This window comes from Thunnus albacares, chromosome 5 (genome assembly GCF_914725855.1).
Source record: "Thunnus albacares chromosome 5, fThuAlb1.1, whole genome shotgun sequence".
Lineage (NCBI taxonomy): Eukaryota > Metazoa > Chordata > Actinopteri > Scombriformes > Scombridae > Thunnus > Thunnus albacares.
In genome coordinates this window covers 33920860-33943752 of record NC_058110.1, presented here as the reverse complement: position 1 = coordinate 33943752, position 22893 = coordinate 33920860, and the positions used below count along the sequence as shown (strand labels likewise).

General features: G+C 40.5%; 1 protein-coding gene across 2 annotated transcripts in view; it reads left to right on the top strand.

The window, feature by feature from the left end:
- Nucleotides 1-22893, top strand: part of plxna3 (plexin A3) — a 120224-nt gene that overhangs the window by 33681 nt on the left and 63650 nt on the right. For both annotated transcript variants that reach the window (XM_044350421.1, XM_044350422.1), the window contains exon 6: nucleotides 21561-21701. In XM_044350421.1, the coding sequence (XP_044206356.1) occupies nucleotides 21561-21701 (141 nt within the window). The remainder of the gene's footprint in view (nucleotides 1-21560; nucleotides 21702-22893) is intronic.

The following is a 22893-nucleotide window of genomic DNA, read 5'->3' as shown; positions in this document are numbered from 1 at the left end:
GAGTTATTGCATTGTTAGCCTGTTAGCTGTAACTTTCATATAATGCCACAAGGTAAAGGCTAAAGGAGTTGTTGCTAACTCGTTCTAATGACAACATGTGTGAAGAGAGTTAACTTAAATATTTTTTATGCTATTAGTTTTAAATCTTTTTAATGCAGTCATTGTTAGCCTGTTAGCTAGCACTTTTTCTGAAGGTAATGTGTAACAGAGTTATTTATTGTTAGCCTGTTAGCTGTAATGCAGTGTGTTGGTAAAGCTGACTAAGTGAAGAGTTTTCAACATGTGGACTCACGACTGAAACCTTCAAGTAACCAGACGTAAAAAAAAAAAAACTGTAAAAAAAGGTCCTTGCTTTTTTTTTTCCCAGTTACATTTCATATTTTTTCACAGCACAGAAGACGTTTGTTTTTGATGGTGAAATGTACAAAATGTTGTTGTAAAGAGATGATTTCTGGAGGCCTTTGACGCTCGCCGCGGGAACCTTTTGTCTGATGTGTGCATGTATGAAGCCCGACTGTTAGTGTTAGTGTTGGTGTGTCCTGCTGCTAACGGGTCTGAACCTGCCAGAGAGCACAGTAATGATTTACTCTGTTTACCTAACTGTTTGACCTCTGTGTGTGTGTGTGTGTGTGTGTGTGTGTGTGTTTCCTGTAATTATTTAATGCAGTGACTCGTAACTCTTTCTCTCTCGCTCTTTCTGTACAGTTTAGCTGCCACAGTAATAAATGCAGGTGTTTAGGAGGCACCTCTAAACACCTGGGGCCCGTGTGTGTGTGTGTGTGTGTGTGTGTGTGTGTGTGTGTGTGTGTGTGTGTGTGTGTGTGTGTGTGTGTGTGTGTGTGTTTGTGTGTGTGTGTGCAGGCCGTTTATAGTTGGTGTGTCCGTCAATCCCCTGAGGAACCAAATTTGACGGATCCTCACATGATTTGTGAAACCCTGGACTTTCATCCCACTCAAAATATTTCAGCCAAAAAAACAATCAGACTGTCTGTTGGTTTTTTTATGTTTTTATTGTCGTGTTATTTGCTGAGAGAAACGGCTCCAAAGAGTAAAAAACCAGCGATAAGATTGTAACTCTCAGGAGTGAAGTTCCTCATACGGCAGACGCCACTGAGCACTCCGGAGAGTTACAATCTTATCGCTCTTATTAGTCTTTGGAGCCGTTTCTAAACAAACTAACGTGACCAAACTCTTCATGATGAAGGAACATGTCACCCAGTGCAGCGATGTGACTCACTAATTTAATAGTTTCTGGACAACAACGGAGGAATCAGATATATCAGGCTTTAGATACACACACAATACTCGTTAGTAGATCAGTTCATTGTTGGATTGGATACAAACATGAGAAAATATAGAAAATCAGCAGAATGATCCTTTAAATATTTGACAGATCACCTTATTTATCACATAAAATACTCAGAAGCAGTTAGATTGAGGTGAAATAACACTAACTTACAAATAGAAGCTGTTTGGTGGGATTTGTTTCCCTGAATTCGTCTTCTCAGGCTGCAAACAAACCTCAACTATCAACCAAACATGTTTAATCTGACCTGATACTTCAAGCTATCTAATGCTTTTTTTGAGGGATGTAAACAGGAAGTATAGTGTTGCTTGTGGATTAAGTGAGTTAGCGGTGGCGGCTACAACTTTTTAGCTGATATTTGTTTACATTTTGGCAACATGGTGCCATTAAAAAGTCTGTTAGCAGCTCCTGTTTGCAGCGTAACATGGATGTTCACTAGTTCAGCAGTTATAGGGAGCGTCTGTTTGATATATGGAGCTTTATTCCTGATGCATGTCAGAGATGATGATGATATCGTCGTGAAGCGTGAGTCACACTGGATGTAAAAAATATGTGTATCACATCGGTGCGTTCAGGTTTGACTGAGTTACGAGTCAAAGAGAGAGATGAGCCTCACAGTTTGAGACCGTTTTAACAGTATATCATAAAAGGAGGGGGTGGGGGGGGGGAGGAGGGGGGGGGTCACTCAGTGTGTTTTGCATGTAAGATCTTTATCTGTAAAGTGACTACAGATGTTTGTGGTGAAGCAGAAGAGAAGCGAGGAGCAGAAAATGGAAACATTAAGTATAATTAGGCTCATAAGTGAACTTGTATGTGTACTTTCCACCGATGTTTATCGTTTTATTTCAGTAAGAAGATTAGTTAAATGAGAAATAGATCCTGGTTTGTGTTTTTCTGTTTCTAAGTTAATATTCAACACAAGCTCTGGTGTGTGTGTGTGTGTGTGTGTGTGTGTGTGTGTGTGTGTGTGTGTGTGTGTGTGTGTGTGTGTGTGTGTGTGTCCTTGCCAGCTGATAAATGGCTCTTCTTTCTCGGTCAGGAGTCGCCGATAAATACTAACTATATCCATCCACACACACTCAGTTTATCACAGCCGTGTGTGTGTGTGTGTGTGTGTCTGTGCTTCGTCAGAGCTCACCTTGGGAAATGACTTCATCTGTGTGTCTCTTTTTTTTCTTTTGTCTCTCTCTTCCTGTCTGTCCTCCTCACCCTTATCACTCTCTCTCTCTCTCTGTCTCTCTGTGTGTCCTTATTGAACGTCTTTTTAGTGCGAAATCCATAAAGTTTGTCCCAGAGGACACGTTTCAGTCCTGACGTCACACACACACACACACACACACACACACACACACACACACACACACACACACACACACACACACACACACACACACACACAGAGGGCAGTAAAACAGTGTGTGGTCTGAATGGAAAGCGAGCGAGTTTATCCTTCCTCCCTCGCTCTCTCTCTCTCTCTCTCTCTCTTTTTCATGGTTCGTCTACAAGTTATTCTGTACAGCTGTGTGTGTGTGTGTGTGTGTGTGTGTGTGTGTGTGTGTGTGGTGAGCCAGTCAGCAGCTGCCACACCCAGTCTAAATCTGAACATGGTTAGACTCCCGAAAAACAGCACATATACTCCCACTGTACAGTATCTCTCCATCCCCCCACTTACTGTATTTCTGTGTGTGTGTGTGTGTGTGTGTGTGTGTGTGTGTGTGTGATGTCACAGCTAGTGAAGCCAGCTGTCAATCAATCAGTTTCTTAATTGGAAGGAGAAATCGATGGGTGATTTTTCCATAACGGGATTATTTAAGATCCCGTTATTTTCCTTTATCTTGAGGGCTTTCAACCACATCTCACTGTCTTCATCAAAGGTTTTTATTTCATGGATATATTTTTTCCTTCTTATCTTCAGAAATCCTTGTCGGTTCATCAGGACGCAGCGCTGTAACTTCCATCATTTTAATGTGTGAATAAAAACGTGTAAAGCAGCAAAAAAATAAATAATTTGCTTTGTTTAAGTGTTTGTAAGAAAACAGCTGCTGCATGTTGTTAAAAGTGATAAACTCATTTTGAGAAATAACGTCAGGAAGTGTTAGCGCCATTAGCGACATTTGCTAATGAGCAAGTTTATCTTAACAGCAGATTCTTGCTGGGAAGCAGGTTTGCACAGGTGAAAGAGATTGTTGTCACATTTCAGAGCATCATAAAAAAAAGTGTTTTTCTTTATTCTGTATTCCCACTTTAAATGTTTCTGTTATTGATCTCTTTATCGATCGATCTGTTGCTGAACACAGAAACTCAGGACTCTCCTGGATCATGTGACCGTCATATATGTTTAACAGTTTCATTGATATCAACTTTGTTTCTCAGGTTTTGTCCGTCATTTTGGCAGCTTGCTTAAACTACAATACCCATGAGCCTCGGCTGCTGTTGCTATGGAGAAGAAGCCGTTTAGAGGTGTTAAATTAAAAAAAATGCTTGTTGTTTCATTTGTAAACAAAACACAGCACTATAGTTTCTGAATTCATCCAAAACTAAACCAGAATCTCAAAATTGATGCACGTTTCTTGGTGAAATGCACTCTGGGAGTCGTAGTTAACTTCTACCTCGAGGTAGCTTATAGTTTTTATCAAAGAACCAGATATTTTCTAACAAAGTTGTTCATCTTTTGTTCTGATGATTCAAGCAGGAGAGTTTATGTTGATCTAAACTGAGAATCACTAACGTTGTCTGTGAGAAACACGAAGCGTCTCAGATATTTACCCCCAAAAACCAAAACCTCAGTTAGCAGTTTGTAGTTAATAGAGTCCGATAGATTCAGCTCCTACAACGCTGTCAGACTCAGGACGGACAGCTGATGAGACAGATCCTGTTTATCAGTGAGTCTTAAATCCACATCAGACCAAAGATTCACGACGAGACGAGTTGAAACCAGTTTACACCGATGCAACGAGACAAACCAGTGTATCGTCTGCATAGAAAGGACCATCTGTACTTCTGTTCTAACTGACGACTTTTCAGGCTTTTTTTTGTAGCTGAATATAATTTGTAGCGTTTTAATCATGAATGAGGTTAGTCATAGTGAGTTACTTGCTACAGTTGCATTTCTAGTATTGATGAAACTAGCGAGAGAGTCGAGACTCTTTTAAGCTGAAATTATAGTTGAGTCTGCGTGACGTAAAACTCGTCATCAGAGGGTGTGTCCACGCAATCACAACGTTGCGTTCCTGTAGACGGTCTACTGCATGTGTGTGGAACGCGTCCTCCGAGAGGACCCCAGAAGGAAGTATAAACACATTAACTACCATCCGTGTGGTGTCCGCTCGGGAGTATAAATGAAGCTTTACTCCGGTCGTCCAAAACTCAAACGTCATTTCCATCAGCTGACAGTTTGCTGACTCGACCGGCCGACTTCCCTACAAGCTGATTGGCTGTTGAAACAGGTGACGTACGTTTACGCTCTAAAACCAGCGACTGGCGCCTCGACAAGCTGAGTTCACATGGTTTCATCTTGTCGTGAATCTTTGGTTTGAACTGGACTTTAGAGGTGTTGGTAGGTGTATCTACACACACACACACACACACACACACACTCAGCTCCCTCTGGAGACACATAAAGACTTTTACTCTTTACACATCTGGAAACACGCTGAGGCGGAAAATCACTGAAGTTTCCCTTTAAGGATTTAAGGAGGTCGGCTTTGGCTCACAGGTGAAGTGGTCAGACGAAGGACAGAAGAAGAAGAAGAAGAAGAAGAGGAGAGCTCTTCCTGTGTCCTTCATATATTACAGCAGCAGGACTCTGATTACAGCTCACTGCTGTGTTATTAGATTCATACCAGTCAACTACTGTTTTGCAGAACCTTGAGACCAGTAAAAATTAGTAGCTGTGCAGGTTTTTTAGAAGCAGGACTGAACGGTGGTGTAATCAGCAGCAGCAGTAAACCGCTGTAGGTTTTTATTCAGGTCTTTGAATCACGAAGACGAATAACAGCTATAATCAGTAAATGTGATCGTCATATTTATCAGCATCATCTGCTCAGCTGGGGATCCGAGGAGAGGAGGAGTAGCAGGAGAGTCTGAGAGGAGAAACAGGAAGGGGGGGGGGAAGAAAAGATAGAGGCAGGGAGGATAGGAGTAGGAGGATCAAGATAAGAGGAGGAAAAGGATGAGAAGAGAGAATAATGGAAGGAGGAGGTGATTTTGAAAGAGGAGAAATTTTAAGATGGAGAGGAGGAGAGAGAAAATGAAAAGGCAAGAGAGAAAAAAGAGACGATGAGGGAGAGAGGAGATGTTTTAGGAGAGTGGAGAAAAAAAAGAGATTGAGGAGGAGGAGGATCAGAAGAAAAAGGGAAAGATAAGAAGGAAGGAGAGAAGGAGACATGAGATGAAGGAGGAACTGGGGGAGAAAAATCTGGAGAAAGTGTTTGAGGCAGCGGAGCTTAATCCACTGAGCACCTGAAACTGGGTCACATTAACAGAAAATACAGAGAGAGGAGGAGACGAGGAGGAGAGAGAGAGGAGGAGAGAGAGAGAGAGAGAGGAGGAGAGAGAGAGGAGGCTGTTTTTCTTCTCTGTGGTTTCAGCAGCGAAGCAAAATACTGTATGAAATGAAACAGACTCTGTTAGTCAGTGTTGTATGTATGAAACACAGAGAGGAGACGAGAGAGGAGACGAGAGAGGAGAGAGGAGGCGAGAGAGGAGAAGAGAGAGGAAACATGAGAGGAGACGAGAGAGGAGAAGAGAAACACAGAGAGGAGACGAGAGGAGAGAGGAGGCGAGAGAGGAGACACGAAACACAGAGAGGAGACGAAAGAGGAAACGAGAGAGGAGACATGAGAGGAGACGAGAGAGGAGACATGAGAGGAAACGAGAGAGGAGACGAGAGAGGAGACGAGAGAGGAGACGAGAGAGGAGACGAGAGAGGAGACATGAGAGGAGACATGAGAGGAGACATGAGAGGAGACATGAGAGGAGACATGAGAGGAGACATGAGAGGAGACATGAGAGGAGAGGTTCAGCAGCAAACCAAATATTGTTTGAAATGAGGCCGAGGTGTCAGTCAGTAAATGTCACTGAAAACACTGTGAGGAGACAATAGAGGAGAGGAAACAAGAGAGGAAACGAGGAAAGGAAAGAAGACAAGAGAAGGAAGTGAGGAAAGGAAATGAAACGAGGAGAAGAGGAGAGGAAACAAAGAAAGAAAATGAGAGGAGAGAGTAGTGGGAAGTTGTTAAAAAAACAAAAAAAAAAACAAAGTAGCTGTCCTTTAATGTGTGTGTCTGTGTGTGTGTGTGTGTGTGTCTGTGTGTGTGTGTGTGTGTGTGTGTGTGTGTGTGTGTGTGTGTGTGTGTGTGTAAACATGGAACCAGTTAGTCAGAGGGACGCTGCTGTTCAGTAAACTGGTCCCAGTCCAAGAGGATCAGCAGAATGTAGAGCAACTTTCCTATTTTTCTGTTTGGGTGAAGTGTGTGTGTGTGTGTGTGTGTGTGTGTGTGTGTGTGTGTGTGTGTGTGTGTGTGTGTGTGTGTGTGTGTGTGTGTGTGTGTGTGTGTGTGTGTGTGTGTGTGTGTGTCAGACAGCTCTTTGTTTGTGTGTCATTGTGGCCCATTGAGAAGTGTTTCCTGTTCCCAGGAGTTCCCCCCCCCCCCACACACACACACACACACACACAGCCTCGCTCTGTGTGTGTGTGTGTGTGTGTGTGATGGTCATGATAAGGTCCAGTGTTCCCAGTAAACAGACTCTCTTCATCAGTTTCTCAAAACTCATTTTTTAAAATAACTTTTACCAAAAACCATGACTATATGCTTCACAACTCTGGTATTTTATTGTTTTAGTGCTTGTGTTTCATGCTTCTTCTCATATATATCTATATATATGTATATATATATATATATATATGAAAGTGAACACAGCAGCAACAGTTGAATACGGCGTTTACATTGCAACGTAAACCACCATTTGTCCACTTGCATGCATGTGATTGGCCGACGCAGTGTGACATCAGGTTGTTACGGCCCAGTTCAACTTTAACTGTCATTTTATTTACTGAACGTTTTATTCGTTTGTAAATCTCTCTTTGATTAATCTCTTATAAATATATGTTGTAAAAACGTTTATAATATCTTTAAGGTCCGTCCCCCCCCCCCCCCCCGATGAGCCCGCTCTGTTCTGATTGGTCAGCTTTCAGGAAGCTTCCTCCGGCTCTGGAAAGCTGCGTAAACAAACTATAGTAGCAGGATTTCACTGCTTTCTCTCCTTCTTTACTCCAAATGTCAACTCTGACATATGAGAGTGGACAACACATGGAAACACCTTAGCAACCACCTTAGCAAACACCTTAGCAACCACTTTAGCAACAAAGTTTACAGGACGGATGCATCCGACATCAGAACAGGATATAAATAACAGAAAATGACAAAAAGCACAATTTGTCCTCTTTAACATGGATTATCAGCCAGCGCGTGTGTGTGTGTGCGTGTGTGTGTGCGTGTGTGTGTGCGTGTGTGTGCGTGTGTGTGTGCGTGTTGGGGGGTGAGATGAGTCAGTTCGTTAACAGTCTGTCCTGTAATTAGTGTTTCCTCCAGCGTCAGTTTGTTTTCCACTGAAACACCTCGACGCACTGTTGGACAGGACCACACATACACACACACACACACACACACACACACACACACACACACACACACACACACACACACACACACACACACAAAAATACTCAGCATTACAGTGGAATTTCACACAGCTGGCTGCAGGGCTGTGTGTGTGTGTGTGTGTGTGTGTGTGTGTGTTTGTGTGTGTGTGTGCGATTGCCTCGTGTTTCATCACACACTGAAATGAGTGACAATTATTTCCTACAGAAATTAATTAACTTCCCGCAGCCTCTCTCTCTCTCTCTCTCTCACCTGGATGTGTTAACGAGTATCTGCTGACAAATCAAAGAACTGATCATCAATTAAAAGAACAATAATTGAAAAGTAAGAAATGATTCAACAGCAGCTAATTACAGTTATTAATATACTCTCTCTCTCTCCCTCTCTCTCTCTCTCTCTCTCTCTCTCTCTCTCTCTCTCTCTCTCTCTCTCTGTGTAATTAGAAGCAGTGTAGAGAAGTTCATTAGTGTTTCTCACTGTTAAGATCTCTCCGGCTGTTTTTACGCTGCGTTACGTTCGTCCGGTCAGAAGAAACGTTTGTTCTTGTTTTTCGATGAATCTGCTAAAAGAAAACAGATCCTGTGAACATGAGACGATCAAACACCGTCTTTTAATATCAGAAGGATCAATCGACCCCATAAACACAACTACATTTAGATTAATTCAATTAATATGACAAGATTTAAGGTGGAGCAGAAACAAGTAATCGATTAGTCGGCAACTATTTTGATCATTGATTAATCGTTTCACTCTTTTTTCCAGCTTTTCTAATGTGAATTGAACACTTTTGAATATGTTAATGTTTCATTTTAGGATGATGTGACATTTTTGATCAGATCAGATGAGTTAATAATCAAACTAATCGTTAATTTCAGCACCAATTTATATGCTCTATATAACCAGCTGCTGGATTTTTGACCATTTTTCACTTTCTGATGAAGCAAAGTAACTAAAGCTGCGATCGATCAATCGTTTTTAGTCAATATTTAATATAAAACGTGCAAATTCTCTGATTCCAGCTTCTCAAATGTGAATATTTTCTGGTTTCTTTAGTTTCTACGACACTAAACTGAATATCTTTGAGTTGTGGACAAAACAAAATCATCGTAGGTTTCACCGTTTTTCACTGTTTTCGATATTAATTGCAGCCCTAAAGTGAAGTGGACACACACACACACACACACACACACACACACACACACACACAGAGTCCGGCTGTAAACACTGTGTCCATGTGAACAAGCAGACGATTAGTGCTGAGCAAATACAGAGACTCAGCTGGGTCGGACCACACACACACACACACACACACACACACACACACACACACACACACACACACACACACACACAGTGACACAGTGATGGATCTATGGGCAGATACACAGCAGCAGGTGGAGAGTAACAAGCTAGCTGGCAGCTCGCTGTGTGTGTGTGTGTGTGTGTGTGTGTGTGTGTGTGTGTGTGTGTGTGTGTGGACAGTATTGGAATTGAAAGCATTCAGTCGGATGAGCTCCAGCAGCAGTTAGTATCAGCTGCAGCAGGCAGTGATACTGTACTATCACAATATTGTCCAAGATTTAAAAACTTTATTGTCAACATTCACACATACAAAGAACAAGATGCGGTATGAATCTGTATTTAATGACGTCATATGTTTCCTCATTCTGAATCCTCATCTTAAATATTTCTTTAAACAACCTCCTTCTGATACAGCTGCTGCTGTCAGAAGGTGAAACATAAAGTTGGATGACTCTGTGAGAACAGATGAAACTACGGCTCCCGGTGAGCGTGAGCGTGGCCGTGCGGGTACTTGCGTCACTGTAACTTGATTACTGAAGTCATTGTTGCCGTCTGTAGCTGTGATCTGCTGCTCTGTGTAAAGACTTGCACGCCGTTCGCTCCTCTCTGTCCTTCCTGATGTTGTTACAGACGTGTCTGAACTCGCCGCCGCCGCTCGCTCATGGACTCGTCTCCTCTGTCCAGATGTGGCGTTCATGGGAAACGATGTTCGTTAAAGAAATAAGGATATATATACTCTCGTCCTTATCTAAACATATGAAGCGAGTCACATGACTTACTGCTGAGACGGCTGGATTTTTACTTATAGGTGTAGTTACACATGTTAATGAGATTTTAATGAGTTTTTTTTTACTTCTGGAGCAGAATCAGGAAGTTTCTGTTTGACTTTGACTCTGTACTGATGATTACTGATGATTCCCTCTAAACCAGAGGTTTTCAGACTGCGAGACGTTCGTTCCCAAGAGAGAAAATGTAATGAAGTTTAACACACACAGAGAAGATGATGTTATGGTTCCTTTTTACTACTTCAAAAAACCACAACAAGTGTTTCCATGAAAGTTACAGACAGACGGAGCTGCAGAGTGTTTAAAGATTCAATGACAGAGAGCAGAACACACAGGAATGTTACTGTCACCGTAAACTAAACATCACATTAAATACTGTCTGTCTGTCTGTCTGTGTATCACAGCGTATTATTTTAGAGAGTGGAGGTTTTCATCTCTTAGTGGGCTGCAAATTTTTTTTTGGCCGTTTTTCACAAATTAGTGGCATTAAAAGTCCTGCTGAATTAGCAGTTAGCAGCTCTCCTGTTGGCAGCGTCACATGAACAGACGACTATCGCTGGATTACTGGAGAAAAACTGAAAAAAATGTGATGATTCTCAGACAAATTCTGCTGCCTCTTTTTATTTCTCACATCTCCGAGTAGATTTATGGAGGTTTATTGGACATCAGAGGCTGAGTGGAGTTATTCCAGACGTCCACAGTCCCTGCAGTAACAGTCTGATTCATGATATATAAATACACATATGTATAAATATAGTCCCTGTGGTGAGAGGCGGTCATCGCTGTGATTATTTTACGGTTTGAACAGAAACATGTTTAAATTTTCTTTTTTTGTTGTTGTTATAATCAGGCGCAGGTTTTTGAATTTTTTCATCTTGTTTTTCCTCTCGTTTCCTTGATCCTCCTCCTCCTCCTCCTCCTCCTCCTCCTCCCTCTTTTTCTTCTTCTTCTTCTTTTGCATCATCTTTTGCTAACAGCTGCCCTACATATTGAAGGATAGATATCGTTGCATCACCACAGGCTACACAAAAAAAAAAAAAGAAGAAGAAGAAAAAAAATCACACACATACACTTATTGCAGAAAACATGATACACACACACACACACACACACACACACACACACACACACACACACACACACAGAGGTGGATTAATTATTATTCGGTTGCCAAGGAGATGATGGAAGAACGAGCAAATCTGTCAGCTCCCCAAAGAGACTGCTGAAGACTCTTCACATTTCACCCTCTCTCTCTCTCTCTCTCTCTCTCTTTATCTCTTTATCTCGTTCTACCACTCAGTCCTGTGGAGGGGAGGGGGATTTGGGGGGGGGGGGGGGGTAGCAGATTACATGGGTATATCTAATACTATTATCTATATATTGTACGCAATTGTTACCATGCTGATAATAATTCAAGCTTAAAGGAAGGAGCCTTTTTGATCAGCAGGGTCTTGTAGTATCTTATGTGTCCTCTCAGTTCTCAACATTTTTAGAGCTCAAATTATTCATCAGTCAACTTTACGTGCCAAATATTCTCCAGTGTTTTTTTTAAATCTGTCGTTTTCCATTCAGCAGATTTCCAGTTGGAAGTTCTGACTCGGATTCTTTGATAAAGAAAGAAAATAACCTCAGTTCAGAAGAAAGATTTATGAGTGTTAAATCAGCAGATTTCACATAGAAGTTCTGACTTTGATCCTTTTAAATGAAAAGAGAAAAGAGAAGAAAGACTTAGGAGAGTTAAATTAGCACATTTCCAGCTGAAGTTTCTGACTTGGATTGATTTTCCTAAAAGGAAATTTATTCCATACAGAACGAAGGCTTGTGGGAGTCAAATCAGGACATTCCTGCTGTGATAACAGTAGAAATATTTACATCACATTATGTTTCCTTTTTTATATAAAATAAGACCAAATCTCACAGAAATACCTTCTTTGTGAACAGAGATTTTAATGTCCTCTGAACAGACTGAGCACAAAGACGTGAGGAGACGCTTGATGTCTCAACATGTCCGAACAGCTCTGACACACTTACAAGACTCCGAACCACTGATTTGGAAAAGACGAGACTGTGAAAGTACCTGAGCTGTCAGGTGTGATCGCACAGACAGCATCACTGTGTGAGGTTGCACAGACAGCACGGAGGGTCAAAGGTCAACCAGGATGTATTTATGCACTGCAGCAGACAGCAGGAATTATTAAAATGTCAACAACTTGGAAGGATAGACGCAACTATAAAAGCCAAGGTGTAAAAAAACACTTTTAGTGTAGATTTGTTTAATATGATCAATAAATTAATAGTAAGACAGACAGACTGTGTGTGTGTGTGTGTGTGTGTGTGTGTGTGTGTGTGTGTCCGTCCTGCAGCTTTCACCTCGTCCATCTCTTCTGTCACTTTTCATTAATGTGTGTGTGCCTGAAGGGTTAAAACCATCAGTAGGTGGTCTCACTATTGTCTGGTGTGTGTGTGTGTGTGTGTGTGTGTGTGTGTGTGTGTTGGGGGATGGGAAGGAACTAATAAGCTTAACGGCACCCCCCCCCCCCCCACCCCCCATTTCACCCTTCACTGCCCTTCCTCCTCCTCCTCTTCCTCCCTCAGGGTCTGATGGCTGACTGAACAATGTTTAGTGTCTGTCTGAAGGAGCTAAATGGATAGGATTGCCCTCCATCTCACACACACACACACACACACACACACACACACACACACACACACACACACACACACACACACACACACTCTTCTTTGTCAGAAAAAGGAGGCAACATACTGATTTTTTTCCCCAGTTTATGTTTAATATTCACCACTTTCATTCATATGTGATATTGACGTTGTTGTCATGACAACAGAGGTACAAAGATAAGTGGATGATAACAGCTGGATTGTGTGATCTGTCCCGTCCATCCAAACACACTGCTGACCTGTTGGTGGCACTCATGAACCTCATGTTTGTTGTTTTCTGTCTTTCACTGATCTCACACATGATTAAGAAAAGATGAAAGTGTTTTCCAGCAATCTTGTTATTCTGAGGAATAATGAGGATGTTGTGACTTTTTAGCAGATTTCTAATGAAGTTCTGACTTGGAATTTGTTAGAAAAGAGAAAATGCTCAGTACGGAAGAAAGACTTATGACGGTTAAATCAGCAGATTTCCAATGAAAACTCTGCATTTAATTTTTCATTAAAAAATAAAACAAGCCTTGAAAGAGTTACATGAGTGTTTTTAAAAAGTTGTCTTTCCAGTTAAGTTTCTGGATTTTTGTGATATAGAAAATAAGCTACAAACAGAACAGATGTGTGAGAATTAAAGCTGCAGATTTCGAGTGGAAGATCTGACTTGGTTTCATTTTCTTTCTTTCTTTCTTTTCCAAAAACAAAGAAGACAAACAGAAAGACTTGTGAATGTTACATCTTTAGATGTCCAAATTAGGTTTGGCATTTGTTTTTTTATTAATAAAGAAAGATATATAACAGTGTTTTCAGTTGAAGCTCAGGATGAGTGTTGTTGTTTTCTTTCTTTTTTTTTTGATAGAGAAAATAAGTTCCAACAAAGCAAAGACCTGAGAGAATTAAAGAAGCAAATTTCCAGTGGAAGTTCTGAATTTGAATTTTTCACAAATAAAGAAAACAAGATCTGTACAGAAGACATAATGCGATGCACACATTTAGTTCAGTAAGATCATTTCCAGTCTTAACCACATTCCAACCGCATATAAATTGTGTATAAATATAAGAAATTTGTCCAGGTTCAAATTTCCTTCCTGAGATATTATCTGGGGAGGTTTTTTGGATCCATCATACAGCTGAAAGACTTCATGGCTTTCATGCAGCAGAATGAAGAACTCTTTTATCGAGACGCTTCAGGATCAAAGAGAAACTTAAGCAAAACATCATTTTCAAATTTGTTCACATTAGTGAGAACACAGTCAGAGAGGAGCTGCAGGAGAGAAGCAGCAGCAGCTGGAAGGAAACCTGAGCGTAGCATGCTAACAGACAGGCCTGTGTGTGTGTGTGTGTGTGTGTGTGTGTGTGTGTGTGTTGCAGTGAAAGTGCAGGCTGGTGTAAAGTTTCAGGCTGCTGTAATGTGTTTGTGAATGAAAGAGGGAGACAGACAGATTGAATGAGAGCTGAATGACTTAACAGACATTAATGTGTCTGACTGAGCAACACTTCCTTCAGAAAAACCCTCAGTTCAAGATCTTCAGTTTGACTGTGGAAATAAAATATTTCACTCGAAAGCAGCAAAATATTTTAGACTCTGAAGCGGCCACAAGTTACTAAATCAAAAAAATCCACAGTCCACATACTTTTGGCCACTACAGGGATGATATTTTAGACCAGCGGTTTCTAACCTGTGGTTCAGACCCCCACAAGGTTGTGAGCTACATCTGTGGGGTCACAAAATATATATATAAATTTGTTTAATCTTTTTAGACTTTCCTCTGATTACTGGATCATTTTTTCAGCAGCTTCACATCTGAATCATGCACGTTGTTTAGACTCACATCCAGCTCTTTCATAAACAAAGGAGACAGAAAGTAAGTGTCATGAAGAAAGACTCATGACTGTTAAATCAGCAGATTTCCAATGAAAGCTCTGTATTAGGTTTTTTTAACATTGGACACAGTAAAACTACTATTTTTCTTTTCAGTACACAAAGCAGAAACATGTATATAAGAAACAGAAGAGTTTTAAAAAACATAATTTGTGGATGTTCTGCATTAGGCAAAGAACATTGGAGTCATGTAGAAGAAAGACTGTTAAATCAGCAGATTTCCAGTGAAAGTTCTGCATTTGGTTTTAGGTGTTTTAATAAACAAAGAAGAAAAAAAACATACAAAACACAAGAGTTTTAAAAAAGATGCTTTATAAAGTAAGTTCTGAATAATATTTTGTGTGTGTTCCTTTTTTGATAAACAAAGAAAAAAAATGTGTAAAGGTTAAATCCCTGCAGCCGTTACATTAATGTAGCTGCACCACAATCACATGTTCCACTGTCACATATGCAGCTCTGTCCACATACTTCTGGCCATGTAGGGTGTTTTGAATAGGAGAGAGTGTGTGTGTCATTATGTGTGTTTCAGTCTCTTAATACTCAGTGACAGTTAGTGGAGCTGCAGTTAACAGAATAATAATAGTGCTTAGCAGCTGCGTGTGTGTTTGTGTGTGTGTGTGTGCAAGAAAAACGAATCAGATCAGTTACCACAGTCATTAGTCATATAGCTGGTATGGCTGTTTGTGCAGTTTTAAGGCTGATAATAGCCATTTTGAACGCGCGCACACACACATGCACACATACACGTACACACACACACACACTGTCAGTATTATCTGTAATAGAGTTGGTTTATCTCAGATAAACTTGCAGCTTTACTCCTCTCTCTCTCACTCACTGTTGGACTGGACCACACATTTAATAGTTATTGTAGGCACACACACACACACACACACACACACACACACATACATATGCACAAACACACACACAGTAATACTCTGAGGTATTGCATTACAGTGGAATTTCAGGCAGCTGGCTGCAGGGCTGTGTGTGTGTGTGTGTGTGTGTGTGTGTGTGTGTGTGTGTGTGTGTGTGTGTGTGTGTGTGTGCGTGCGCGTGCGTGTGTGCGTGCGTGCAGTCATATCAGGTTTCCACCAATAGCTGACCAGCTGAGCAGAATAAACAGTGGAAATGAAAAAGCGTGATTGGTTTTCTGAACTGTATAAACTGCTGGAGGTCGTCAGTTTGTAAATGACTTTTTAAACAAACTGAAACTAACAAACGCTGAAACATCAAGCTGTGTGGACGACAGATTTGTGAGTTAAAGGACCAGTGTGTTGGATTTAATGGCAGTAACTCTCCCACCACCCTTCCAAACGTGTAGGAGAACCTACAGTGGTCCTGAAACTCACAAAAAACATTAAAGTTCCTCTCTAGAGCCAGTGTTTGGTTTGTCTGTTCTGGGTTACTGTAGAATCATGGCGGGCTCCATGGAAGAGGACCCGGTCCCTCTATAGATATAAAGGCTCATTCTAAGGTAACAAAAACACAATGATTCTTATTTTCAGGTGATTATACACTAATTAAAACATACTTATGAATATTATATTTCTTCCAAGTCTGTTCTGCTATATGCCACTAAATTCTACACACTGCACCTTTAGCACAGCAGATTTTTAGTGGGAGTTTTGACTTGGACTGTTTTAGAAAAGAGAAAAATTGGATAATGCTTTATTTGACAATTTTAATTAATCAATTTTATACTAATTTCCCAGAAATTTTCTGAGTAATTTGCAGGTATTTAACAGTTAATTTTTAAGATGTTTTACAGAGCGAATGCTGCAATTTGGTACAAATTATATGATTTTCTTATATTTTAATTATATGAAATTGTTAAGTTGGTTTAGTTCACACTCATTAGATTTGGGTTCATACATAGATGTTAATTAGGAAAAAATCTTGATAAATTAGACTCTTGACAATTTAATTGACAGAAAATACTTTCAGTGTGTAGTTTTGTATGTCAAACGATATATTAGCATGTTAAAGGTTTTTTTCAATGTAATTTCCTAAAAGCAGCAACGGTGCAATTATGTTAATTCTCAGCACATTTCTTTGAAAGGGTTTTGGGAAATGTGCTCATTATAGAGTTTTTAAGAAACAACCTAACGTGCTAAAATGTAGTTTGACACACAAAACTACACACTGAAAACTGATTTCTTTGTGTCAGTTAAAGAGTTAAGAGGCTGATGTATTAAAACATTTAATACAATACAAATTTAAAAAATATTTAAATAAATGTCTGCAAATCACTCACGAAATTAGTGAATTAATGAAAATGAAAGGACCTGTAAATTAAAATGTTAACAAAAATCTCTGCACACAAAAAAACACGTATGAGTGTAAAATAAGCCAGTTGATTCTGGAGGGAACTTTTACACTCAGATGATCAATAAAACCTTAACCTGACACTGACAGAATGAATTGAATCAAACGATCGATGGATGATCAGAGGCTGCCAGGTCTGATCTTTGACTCGGTTACTGCAGTTCAACGGGAACCTGATCACACTGATCAGCCGATCGATCCGCTGCATGGTGTGTGATCAGAAAGAAAGCAGTAGCAGCGCACGGATCAATAAACTCAGATCAGAGTTTAGTGATCAAGACAGAAGAGGGAAGACGAGATTTCTAACATTCCAGGAAACTTTTGTTTTTCTCATGAAATTCTGCACTGTTGTGTTTCCCAGAACTTTGATGCAGATATTTACAGATTTTCCAATATTAAATTAACATATTTAAGTTGTAGAAGATCAATAGACATTGACAAGTTGTATCAGACAGCAGAGTTTTTCTGGAAGTGAGCATCCAGTTTCAGGTTCTCTCATCCTGGATGTGAAACATGTAATTTGCTCCAAAAATACTGATGCAGATGTTTGTTTGAGTGTTAAAACAGCAGTTTTCCGATGGAAGTTCTGACTTGGACTCGTTGTGTAATTCCTGCTGTTCATACCGACCGTTAGAAGAAGCTTCAGCGTCCAAATGAGTCAAATCAAGTAGATATCTTTCAACGTTACAGTCTTTTTAGTGCCAAAGTCCCTCTTTTTGTTACTATTCTTCCACCGCAGCTCAACAGGGAAACACTGTCCGAGGAAACACAAACTTTAGATTAACTGTAAAACCAGCAGCTTGTTTTTGGCAGAAACTGAAGTGATGACGTTTGTTCAGATCTGATCACAGCTGGACGACTTCACTCAGTGCTTCTGAAGAAACAGGTGGAGAGTTGTGGTCACATGATCCTGTCAGTTAATGAAATGCAAAGGTTTGATCTGACAGAGAGTGTGTGTCTGTCAGCACACACACACACACACACACACACACAACCCCCCTCTTCTCCCTCTGACATGTGACCTTTAACCTTTCACCCTGAGACAGACAATCTGTCTGCTGTCTGTTGTATTGTCAGGCTGTGTGTGTGTGTGTGTGTGTGTGTGTGTGTGGAGTTCAGAACAAAGCAGGTGTTGACGGTTTCAGTCCCAGCCGGGAGTCATAGGTCAGAGGTCACTTCCTCTTTCACTTTGTCACTCCATTCTTCTTCTTCTTTTCCTTCTTCTTCTACTTCTGTTTGTATTTTTTTGTTCCTCTCTTCTTCTGTGGTTTCCTCTGATTGTGCATCATGAATGCAGCTTTCAGTTATCAATAATCTCTTTGTTAACACTCAGTTTGACACTGACTGAATGTTGTAGGAAAAAAAACTGATCTGTAAACATTTTTTACACACTATGGACGAGCTGCACACTTTGATAGAAAATACTGAACATGTTAGCTGTTCTTTATCTTAAAGCCCAGTTATCTCAGCTATCTCTGTAGCTTTAGATAAAGAACGGCTAACTTATTCATAACAGGTTTTTGTCATAAAAAAGACTATTTTTAATTAAACTGCAGCTCAATCTGGATTGTTCTGTAAATAAAACAGTCAGTGCATAAAGTCCTGGTTTCCTCTGGGACTTATCTGGACCTACAACCTGATATTTGGGACCTTTCTCGGATTGTTAGCATTAGAAACAATTGCACTCTGATATGATGTGATATTTGTGGTGTTTAGCGTAGCTTAGCACAATGACTGGGAGCAAAGGGAAACTGTTAGCGGAGCTGCATCTAAAGTGTTTGATTTCAAAGCTGCAACAGTCACAAGACTCCAGTTTCAAATAAATCTGGCAGTTTTGTTTCTTTACGTCTTTAAAAGATGAAACTGGACACATTTTTATAAACTGGTTTGATGTTTATGGAAAATTCAGCTCGTGTGGCATCAAAAAAATGTTTAAACTTACTTAGAAATGATGCGGATTACAACTTTAAATGCATTTTTACAGCACAGATTTCTGTCAGAAACGTGTGTGTTGCGTTTGCTGTCTGCTGCATTGTCCTACTTTAACGTCTCCTCCCTCGCTCTGCTGCCGAGCGTGTGTGTGTGTGTGTGTGTGTGTGTGTGCGTGCGTGTGTGTGTGTCTCTTTCCGTGAAACAGGATTGTGTAACTGTGGGTTGTGTTGTGAGTCAGACCTGCTGCCTCATCACTGTGTGTGTGTGTGTGTGTGTGTGTGTGTGTGTGTGTGTGTGAGAGAGAGAGAGAGAGAGAGAGTGCTCGTCAGCTCTAATTAAGCCCGGCTGCTTAACGAGCAGACAGCTAATTAACACACTGCAAGAACTCAGAGAACTACACACACACACACACACACACACTCCTCCTTCATCCCTTGCTCGGCTCTCTTCATCTTTCTTTGTTTCTCCTCATCCTTCCTTCCTTCTTTCCTTCCTCTCAACTTTCTTCTCTCCTACTGTGCATCCTTCCTTCTCTGCTTTCCTTTCTTGTCTCCTCTCCTTCTCTCCTTTTTCCTTTATTCCTTTCCCTATTTCCTTCCTTCCTTCCTTCTTTCCTAATCTCTAAGTGCTTTCATCTGTCATCCATCCTTCCTTCTTTCCTTCTTTTCTGCTCTACTCATCTCTCAACTTGTGTTTCTTTCCTCCATATCTCTCCTCTTCTCCTCCACCCTCTCCCTCTCACTTCTTTCTTTCTTTCTCAATTTCTGTCCTTCCTTCCTTTCCTTACCTCTAACTGCTTCCCTTTTTCCTTCTCTCCTTTCCTCTCTTGTATTCATCTCCTTTTCTTCTGTCCTTTCCTTTGTTTCCTTCCTTTCCTTCCTCCCATTTGTCCTCCATGTCCTGTTTCCCTCCTTCCCCTCTTCTTCCCTCTTCTTTTCCTACTTTCTTTCTATTTTGTTTCCTTCCTTCCTTTCCTTTCCCTTAACTGCTTTCCTTTTTCCCACCTTGCATCCTTCCTTTCTTCCTTCTCTCCTTTCTTTTTCATCCTTGTTTCCTTCCTTGATGTTCTCTGTCTCCTCCTCTCCTCTCTTTCTTTCCTGTATTATTATTTTGTGATTCCCTCTCTCGTATTTCCTCATCTCCTCTCCTTCTCTCCTTCCTCCTCCTTTCATCTTTGTTTCCTTCCTCCCTCCCCCCCACCCCCCACCCCCGCCCTCTTCCTTTCCTCCTCCTCTTCCTCTGTGGTGTTTTTCTGGGTCAGACACAGGGAGGCGGGAGGTTTGGGGAGATTTGGGGAATCTTATTTTAGTCGCTCCACATTTTCAAACAGCCTGCTCTTCTTCTTCTTCTCATCATCAGCCCTCTGCTGCGTTTTAGATCACACAGTCGCAGCTACACATCATCATCATCATCATCATCACCATCATCACCAACACTATCACCATCACCATCATCATCATGATAAAAGTTAATCCTGTTACTCGGTCTCATGTTTATAAAACGGTGTCTGTTTTTATGCTAATCAAAAACGGTCCGACACTTTTGGGTCAGAGTGACACATCTCGACGTTCTCCGCAGGTTTTTTTTATTAAATCTTTGTATATTCGTGACCTCCAGAGGACGAACTGATCATTTTAAATCCTATATTCCATCAGGTCACACGTCACACCATGAAGCTGAACTCTTGATTTCAGCTTTTTAAGACGTGTTTCTTGACAGAATCGTCTTTTGAGCAGCGTCACACTTCCTGGTTTCTGATTTCTGTTCATCAGGTGGAACAAAGATTAGTTTCAGTACTTTGTGACTCGCTCTGTCGTGAATCTGCAGATGTTTCCTGTGTTTTGCTTCCTAACGGTTCGTAGTTTTTATCATTTCTTGGCTGTTTGACTGAAGGCACCGTGTTCATGTTGTGTGTTAATTATAAGACTCAAGCTGTGTGTTCACGTCCAGTTTAATTCTGTCTCTCAGGTTTGATTTTGTTTATTTGTTTTTGATTAGTTGTTGATTCTTTAGTTTTTAGATTTTTTTTTACTTTTAATTAACAGAAATTTTAAAAATTTGCATTTTAATCTTTTTGTGACATGGAGTTATTGTCTTTTTTTTCTGTGTCACCTGATTTCTCTGATGCATGTAAATAATAATAATAAACTTCTTAATAGCTTCTTTAATACAAAAAATGCAGCTCGGAGTATTTAAACAGACAATTTAAACAACAGGTGAAATATTAAAATACATTTGAAAAGAGGAAGGAAGAAAAGAAATCTGAATATTAGCTAAACAGTTGAAACAACTGGGAGAAATAATTCAGTGTTTAAACAGTTTAAATATCCATGTGGTCTAAATAGAAGAGGCACTTTCCTTCCTGTTGCTAATTTGTCTCTTTGACTTATTGTGTTTGTGTTTTTATCTGCGAACTAACGACTTTCTTAGATGAAACTAACGAGCTAAACATCCTGAACAGCTGTCAGTGTTGGTTAAATGTTTAAATGTCTGAAGCAGAGACGACACTTCTGTCTTTTTCCTGGTTTCTGAGTGTTAGCAGTGTGTTAGCGTTCCCTGTTGTGTTTAATGGGACTTTTAGCATTTTAGCTAACCAGTTGTGTCATGTTAGCATCTCTCTCTTATTTTAAAGTGTTGTATTAGCATCAAGCTCACGTCTCGTTATCTCTCTCTGTGTGTGTGTGTTTCAGATCCGTGTGGATGGGATCCCGCCACCGGCCCAGAATGCTTTGCTGTACGAGACGGTGACGGTGGTGGAAGGGAAGCCGATCCTGAGAGACATGGTGTTCAGTCCGGACCACCAGTACATCTACCTGCTGAGTGACAGACAGGTACGCACACACACACACACACACACACACACAGAGTCTTAATTATTTGATAAAGAAAAGCTTTATAAAAGAAAGACTTAAAAGACTTAAATCAGCAGATTTCCAATGGAAGTTCTGACATGGATTTATTTTAAAAGAAAGATTTAAAGGAATTAAATTAGCAAATTTTTAATGGACGTTCTGACAGATTTTTTAATAATGTATATAAAAATCTATAAAAGGTGGCACTGCAGTAATATACTGTAACTGCAGTGTGTGTGTGTGTGTGTGTGTGTGTGTGTGTGTATGAATTCTGTTGTCTTAACATCTGCAGACAGGAAGTTGTGAATGTGAATATTGCTCAGCTGGCGCCACAACGCACTCAGTGTTTCTATATGTATGTGTGTGTGTGTGTGTGTGTGTGTGTGTGTGTGTGTGTGTGTCCCATGTTAAAACTCTTATTGTACCGTTGAGAGGAAGCAGAGCTGAGTTCAACAACTGTTAGTTCCTGTGCAGCTGATGACACACACACACACACACACACACACACACACACACACACACACACACAGATATTTAGACGTTTTTAATCAGAGACATTCTGATCGGTATTTTGGGTGTGATGTCATTAAACAGCTGGGATGTGTCACTTCCTGCCGGACTCATACATACATCGTGTGACTGTGAGTCATGTTGTTGAAGCTCTGAGCAGCTTTTCAGCCTCTTTTTAGCTCCTCGTTTTGGTTTCTGCATCACATTTCCTGTCTGGTTCAGTCTCAGTTGTTGTTTGCTGATAAAGGAGTTGGAGGAGACCAAAGCAGAGCTAAAAGAGAGACAACATTGACTCTTTCTACGTCTGATTTAAGGCAATACTGGTTTGCCCGTATATACAGTAGGGATGTGCCTGAATACAAATACGTTATTCAGCAAAGCACAAATAGTCGGATTTTTAAGAAACTATTTGTTTTCAGGAAGAAAAAAACCCATGTCCAACACCAGCGTGCAGTTCAGTTACATCACTATCTCAGTGTCTCTCCTCTGCTCCGCTGTTACGTCTATCAGCAGGTCTCAACGAGGGGAGTCACATCCACCTGCTACATGACGCACATTTTTATTACACATAATTTGGACATCACTAAAATAGGTAGAGGTCTGTCTGCAATGAGGTGATGAGTAAAGTTTAAGCTCAGTAGTCAGTCGTCTATGATCTGGG